At 40.9% G+C, this 7,709-nt stretch overlaps 1 protein-coding gene across 1 annotated transcript; it reads right to left on the minus strand.

Moving 5' to 3' along the window:
- Nucleotides 1-33: 33 nt before the first annotated feature.
- On the minus strand, nucleotides 34-7,687 carry LOC135338275 (receptor-type tyrosine-protein phosphatase N2-like). Its single transcript, XM_064534361.1, has 15 exons — nucleotides 7,536-7,687; nucleotides 7,285-7,412; nucleotides 6,294-6,363; nucleotides 5,683-5,807; nucleotides 4,605-4,659; nucleotides 4,056-4,097; nucleotides 3,018-3,108; nucleotides 2,477-2,628; nucleotides 2,214-2,276; nucleotides 1,959-2,015; nucleotides 1,628-1,699; nucleotides 1,079-1,227; nucleotides 848-912; nucleotides 630-703; nucleotides 34-312 (listed from the first exon to the last, which is right to left on the minus strand). The coding sequence occupies exons 1-15, from the start codon at nucleotides 7,563-7,565 to the stop codon at nucleotides 226-228; spliced, it is 1,260 nt and encodes a 419-aa protein (XP_064390431.1). The 5' UTR covers nucleotides 7,566-7,687; the 3' UTR covers nucleotides 34-225.
- Nucleotides 7,688-7,709: the final 22 nt, after the last annotated feature.

Below are 7,709 nucleotides of genomic sequence, written 5' to 3' on the forward strand. Positions count from 1 at the left end.
TGCTCTAACCAACATACTATGCGGTAAAGATCGTTAATGAAAAAACTACAATTTAATATGAACACTGTGTAAAACTTGGATATGACTGGACTGGACTGTACAATTATTGACTGAGAGACGACATGAAAATCAATAAAGTGAATCTGATCGATGTATGTACACGGATGAACAATAATTTTGATATAGACACTTGACACAAACACACTCGAAAGAACAAAACAGTTCTCAAGAAGTTTTCTGTCTCTCACTGGCTGCCTTCAACATGGCCCGCGTCTCTTCCATTAATGCTGACAGGGCAAACTCAAACTGGGCCTGTAGGGGGAATACAGTAATCTATATACACAAATAAAAAAAAGGCTCCAAAAATTCTAGTTTTGAACACACAATTAGAGTCAAAATAGTATATCAGAGCTAATATTTTGCAGATTGCTCAAACTGCGGATTATAGTTTTCGAGGATAGAGGTTTTCAAATGACCACACCCCTACAGTAAAGAGGTCTTTCAATACCGGAAGTAAACAATGATTCCAAATTTTTAAGGAACTAAAAATTAATTAAAAAACTGCAAAATTTTAGCTCCTCGAAAACAAACAAAAATAAATAGATACAATATGGTACATACTCGACTACCTTAGTGGGGACCATTCTTGGTCTGTGGTCTCGCAAATGTTCCACTGTGGCTGCAAGGTTGAGTTCTTTAGCTCCTAAAACAGATAACAAAACACAGGATCAAAGTGTACATATAAGTACATACAATAAACAGTGTTGTCATGTACATGTACGTATGGTGATAACATCAGATATTGAACGATCAGAAAACAGGTATAAATACAGATAAGGAACTACACCATTTTGCACACGAGTGAGCGCCATGTCAATAAGGATGTACGTTCCCGTCCTCCCCACTCCGTCGCTATGGAGAAAGATACAGAACACTTATAAGCGACATGTACATGTGCACAGCCTCTCATACACACCCACACATTCTGCTATGGAAACCTTGCCAACAAGACTGAATCTCTATGGGCAGTTTTGGCTATAATTATAGAGTTATCTCAACCTCCCTCTACCATTCGTACCTGCAGTGAACAAGTAGGGGGGTGCTCTGTCCAGCGTGGGCCTTGTTGACCTTCCTTCTGAACTCTAGTAGAGGGCCTGGCTCATCTGGCACAGCAGTGGGGCCCCAACACAGGAACTGGGAGTGAGTCACTGTGCGCGACTCGTACGTCTGTGTGTGTGTGGGGGGGGGGGGTCATGAAATGTTAGCTGAAGCAAATCAGATTTAAAGTTTAAAAATTCATAGTTAAGGCATAGCCATACATGTACATAGCTTATTGCTATATAATAGCTCAACATAGTTGTAGACAACAAAAAATTTGGTTGCTATATACGAGTCAGACAATACATGAATACCTATATACCAACATCGACATCAACAATTCAATCAATATTAAATATTCCACAGAGCTAATGTATCACTAGCCCCCCCCCCCCCCCCCCCTGATCACTCCCGCCCTCACCCCTGATCACTCCCGCCCCCCCCCCGATCACTCCCGCCCTCACCCCTGATCACTAGCCCGCCCCCCCCTGATCACTCCCGCCCCCCCCCTGATCACTCCCGCCCTCACCCTGGTGTTCTGCATGATGAAGCTGCGGATGATGTAGTCCTCACAGTGCAGGTGCTCTGACACCAGCCTCACCTGAGAGGACATGCACAATATGAAATACTATATAGCGGGTAATTTCCGGGGGTACAAAAACATTCATGGTTGAGCACAGTTAGTGAATATTATTTCCGTGGTTGCTGCTTGCACTGCACGTAAAGGTGGTCAATGATTGCTTCATTTGTGGGTAAATATTCGTGCTCAGAGATTCAACCACGAAATGTTTCCCCCCCCCCCCCAAACTATAGTTATACGGTACATATAGCTGATACATACATATCCATGGCATTTTTACCTCAAAGGTATGGTAAGTTGCAATTCCACCCGTCGGCCAATACTGACAAGACTGACCCTGTGCATATAAGACAATCCAAGTTATTAAAGGTTGTAACAGTTATATATGATAATACTGACAACAAAGACATCAAAGTGGTCGTTGTTGGGTTAAAGCTCTCTCTATAGTAACGGCGTGATTGCAGCCAGGAGAGTACAGAGTACAGATATTGCAGCCAGGAGAGTACAGAGTACAGAGTACAGATATTGCACTCACCATTTCAGTGTCCTCTGGAGTACTTAGCATCACGATGACACTCACTTCTTTCTCCCATACCATCTGTACACCGCAAAGGAGCATTGCTTATAAAAACATATAATTATTATGATAATTATTGAGAATAATTTTTCCTACAGCTAGCTAATCTTGAGCACTATACAAGGGCTACATATTTTTACAACATCCCTAACTAGTATAGTGTCTAAAAAAATCATTAAAGCACTCTTGTGTATCTTCAGGTGAGGTAATGGTACACGTACCTGCCAGAAATCAGCGATGGTTTTCTCGAGCGGTGCCTGAGTGGCTATGTACTTTGGGTGTTGTGGATCAGTGTCAACGATAAAGCTGGCGTTGATGTAATCTCTCCCATCTTCTGTGTAGTCTTCTCTGAGCTTCACCCGACTGTGGTCATCTGTGTCGGGAATGGGAGGGGTAACAGTATTTGCCAATACCATGGATTATATATAGCCCATGGCTCAAGGCCGAAAAATGACGAATTATGGCCCCATCTAAATTTTGGATTGAAACACATCATTTGAAAGGTCTCTTTCTAAGCTTTCAAAAAATCATACAATTTTTTGACAACGGTACTAAAGTTATGGCTGTTGAAAGATGTTAAAATATGACACTGATTTAATCAATGGTTTGGGGACTCTTTCAGCTGCCATAACTTGAATTCCGTGGATCAAATGTACTGGATTAAAGTGTGGGTACGATTGTGGGGTCATGACACACACAGTGTACGCCAATCACAATTATTTACAATCTCAATAGTATACATAGGATTTGATGATTTCTTACAGGGGTAGCTGTCCGGTCGATTCTTGGGCCTATTTTCGATCATCTCAGCCACTAAGGTACTTGCAGCTTCGGGAGTGTAGCTACAAAGGTTCTGTGTGTGTGTGTGTGTGTGTGTGTGCCTGTTAGAAATGATTTTAGCGTACATTGTGTATTTAGGAACAAGGTAATTAGAACTACTACAGTAAATCACATGCAACTGTTCACACTATCCCATTGGAATACTCCCCCACACACACACACAGAGAATGGCCTTAAAAGCATTACCTCACACAAGTGTTCTATTAATAGCCAACAATGAATGGAGTATGGCCAACCCCAGGTCAGCTGCAGAAACACTAACTGTCTGACAGACAGGAAATATTTATTTCTTTTCAGTCAGGAAATCCCATACAAAATTATACACAATTTGATAAACTTTATTGGAGATGCTTGTATGAGATCACTAGGACATTGTACATACATGACTGTATACATAATTTGATAAACTTTATTGTAGAGATGCTAGCATGAGACATGAGATCATCACTCGTGCTAACTGGTACCAAGCACGACCTCCTTGAGGGTACTGCTGACAGGAGGTGACTAGGCATGCACATTCACAGCTATGGAAACACGCACCCAAATACTACCCACCGAAGAAAAAAAAAACAGTAAAGAAAAACGCAAGTCTAATCTTGACCTACACACAACGATACATCATTGTCTAACAGACCCTATCAAAGAGCTACCATAATCCAAGCCTACATGTGTATGGTTTGAAATTGGACAATCTGCCATTAATATAGACACCAAAGTTACTCAAAGTTAGCCACTGAATAAGTGGACAAGTAGGTATACACAGTCATGTACCGTATAGCGGGTATATTTCGAGGGTATAAATGTTCGTGGTTTTCGCTGATTAAGCATGTACCGCGAACATTTATACCCACGAATTTACTATCGCATGCTACAGAAAGGCTGCTATTCAGCAAAAACCTTTCTAACGGTCATTCTACAAAGTTTATACCCTCGAAATATACCCGCTATAAGGTATCTTACCTCCCATTCTGCCTCCAGCTGTTTCTGATCCTCGATATATTCCTGCAAATAAATGGGGGAAATCATTGCCAGAACTAAAGAAGGACATGAACAATCACATTTCTAAAATACAGACAGCACATGATTACTGCTTCTAAAACTTCCCAAAATATAAACAAAAGATGATCTCAATTGCACCCAATAATTATATGAATGCTGCAAACTATCATTTTACATGTACATGTACAAATTGGAAGAGGAGGCAATAATAATTATGTTACCATAATATGGATCTAATCATCTTGAGTGGATTTCTATCAAAATATAGACAAAATCAAATTACCAGCTATAATTACTGTCAAGGGGGTAGCTATAAGGCTGGTTTAATGTAATCAACTTGAGGCTTCAATATCCAATATAGTTCAAAAATGGGATATAATATAGTCTTGTTTACTTGGTATCAGTTAATTTCTGGCAGTAGCCATCTAAAACGCAGTAAGTGCATGACCTATGGGCATACGTGAGGCTCATATATGGCTATGCTAATACATAGTTATTCTCATGACTCACCAAGATGAGGCAGCCAGCACTGACGTCCATGTGTGGAGACACTGGTACTGAGGACCTAAACAGGGAAGTGGAGTGGGTGGAGGGGGCGGGTGACGGTGTGAGGGGGTGGGTGTGTGAGGGTGTGAGGGGTGAGGGGGATTGTATTAAATCGTGAGAACACTAGAAATCAGTAGCATATAAGGTAGCAGCAATGCTCGTTAACTGTAAATGGTGCTATGTTCTATAAAATATCCACATAGCAATGATGATAGGGGGGGGGCCCAGTGTAAGCTTTTCCTGGTATAGTTGTGAGAATATTTAACACAATACTCACGATTACATCACAGTGCAATGAGGTCTTACGCACGCATATCCTTGTTATTAAGTACCCAACACAAGGGACTGTACACCAACACAAAGGTATACTTGATAGTCAACATTGCTGAGATGCCTACCCTGGGGCAATCCCTGGGGCACTGCACATACACACAGACTGACATCTATGTGAGCAATTATGGAATAGCTAAAATAATGTCATAGGAGTATATACTTTACCAAATTAGGGAACACGCTAGCGAAGACATTCACAGCATTCAGAGACTGGGCTACACTTTCGTTTAGACCCAACATAATTATTGTAGCGAGGCAGCCGATAATGGATTTCAACACAGCAGCCATAGACACAAGCAAGCATCAGCTACATACATACGTCTAATATCATACCCACAGAATTGGCTAACAAGCATACACCGTACAGTACACATAATAAAATTCACCTAAAGACGGCCTAGTGATAACAATGACATTATCTACCATGCACTGTATGTAGCACCATGCTTGTCAAGTAAATAATGAATACCATATTACTAGAATATTTTGCTGGTGAAAAAACCTTTGCAAATGAGCCAAATCATCAGAAAAGTTGACCCTTTGCGATCTAACTATTGTGTTCTGGCAAGGGTCGTGTGTCATTACCAGTACCAGTTTAGCTAGGTTTTGCAATTTTATTTTTGCAAAGTGATCAACACTCGCAAAGTTTGCATAATTATGTTTGGTGCTTGCAAAACATTCTAGTAATACGGTACGCCACTCTGCTCACAGTTTAGAGGTGGTTGCGCTGTACACGGGGGCTGCCTCATAGCCCAGACCAGTGGGTGCTCGTTTGGAGGGATCTCGTCTCTTTTTGGACTTCTTCTTTTTCTTTGATGCCTTCTCATCATCACTCTGTTGTTGTGTTGTAGGGGAAAGGCAACATTCGTAAACAGATAATTTGTTTACTAACAATAAGACATTCCCAACAATTTCTCTTGTCAAGCAGTTCCTCTGTCATGTCCGGTATTTAGTTATGTGCTTATAATTATTATGTAAGTGTAAAATGTACAGCTAGTTGTTACAGAAGCATACAGTGTACCTGCCTTCAATAGTGCACCTGCCACCATAGTTAACTGGCTATACTCACTGTACGTAACACAACCTCAAGCAGTCGAAACGTAGAAATAAGTTCTAATTTGTGTATATAATTTGAAATAGTACAAAAACTGAACTTTTTAGTATTAAAGCGACAGTGTCAATATCGCTTACCAATACATCACATGCTGATAACCACACTTGGCTAGCCTAAGGTGTCATACAGAAAACACAGTTGAGTGTTAAAACCAACCGTGTGTGAGACTGTGTGTGTGTGTGTGTGTGTGGGGGGGGGGGGCTTACATGGTCATTCTGATGCATAGGAGAGTAGCGGACAGTGTCCGTCGAGTGCGTATACTTCTTGTTCCGTATTCTGATATGTAAAAGGAAAATGTTTGCAACAGCCGGTCATTGATGGTATAGGTAAACAATGAACGTGTGCTGGATGTGTGTGTTGTGCACAAGCTTTGTTGATTGTAAGCTACTGACCAGATGGAAACAGAAGCCATTTTTTGAGTATTAATACAAGCATGCAAACACGTTGGTTTCTCTAGGGCTGTATTTATATTAGGACCACCCACTATTACACCGTATAGCACGAAATTTTCAAGGGGCTTATTTCAATTTTTGTGGGTTAGCAATCCTCCACAAAATGCTTAGCTAACAGAAGACACAACGTAATTTGACACCAAATAGCGCGAAATTTATTCAACGAAATGCTTTTAGAGGCCATTCCACGAAATTTAAGTTCCTCGAAAATTTCGCCCTAAACAGGTATTATACAATGCTCATCAATGATTGGTTCATCCTCATCGAGATTATTAGAGAAAATGAGACAAATCCCACATCCAAACAAAATCGTGGTGGGTCGCTAACACAATAATTAATGCATTCTAAGAAAGTATCTAATGAATGCCCGCCAATGCAACTACTAGAGTATCCCCTACTCAAATTACAAGCCACAGTATTTAGGAAAAGCTATTGCACAATTAAGTACTTACTTTTGGGTACGCTTAATAAAGCAGATTTACATGTACAGTGTACACGAAGTTCATGTTGTGTGGAGGCGACTACCTGACAGCAACACATAAACTCTACACGGCCAAAGTGGCTACACACATTTGTCAAGGTAATGGACGCATACGGCATGGCAATCAAGAGGAAAACAACTTGGAAATGTATAATGTATCGTCGTCCAACCTAAATTCATATTAAAGTTAAGCCCTTAGTAACCATTATAATATATACATGTACTCAGCGATCAGAACTTGTATCGTGAATCGATTGTACCCACCTTGTGACGTAGAGAAATATAAGACCACCCAGTATAAACACGAGGAGTACGATCACAGCCGCAGCCACCACAGTGTAGACAGTAGACGTTAGAGCAGTGTACATCAGAGAGTTCCATGATGGATAGTACTGTGCATTACGAGGAGAAAGTGGACCAGTCGTATTTAAGGGTCATGTCAGACAATTTTAAATGGAGATTACACTCTAGCTTGTGCTTATTGTAACATTGACTCTTATCGTATAGAGACATACCACATGAGTGCTAGGACCAGGAGAGGACATATCGCCGAGGCAGCTTCTCTTTGTACACACTTCACACTCCCTTCTTGGCCGGCTACGTAGCTTCCCGAAAAATGAATAATTATTCCGTCTAATTTGATAACTAGCCCCGCCCCACTCATTGACTTCCTTAATATTATTGTTCAT

Source organism: Halichondria panicea, chromosome 7, assembly GCF_963675165.1.
Source record: "Halichondria panicea chromosome 7, odHalPani1.1, whole genome shotgun sequence".
In the NCBI taxonomy this organism is placed as follows: Eukaryota; Metazoa; Porifera; class Demospongiae; order Suberitida; family Halichondriidae; genus Halichondria; species Halichondria panicea.

Bases quoted from the DNA above. Each gene is read 5' to 3' on its own strand.
- LOC135338275 (XM_064534361.1), bottom strand. From the start codon at position 7,565: ATGTCCTCTCCTGGTCCTAGCACTCATGTG. The intron at 1,228-1,627 runs GTGAGGGCGGGA...ACACACACACAG, and splicing joins TCATCATGCAGAACACCAGG to ACGTACGAGTCGCGCACAGT. The intron at 313-629 runs GTAGTCGAGTAT...TTCCCCCTACAG, and splicing joins CAAGAATGGTCCCCACTAAG to GCCCAGTTTGAGTTTGCCCT.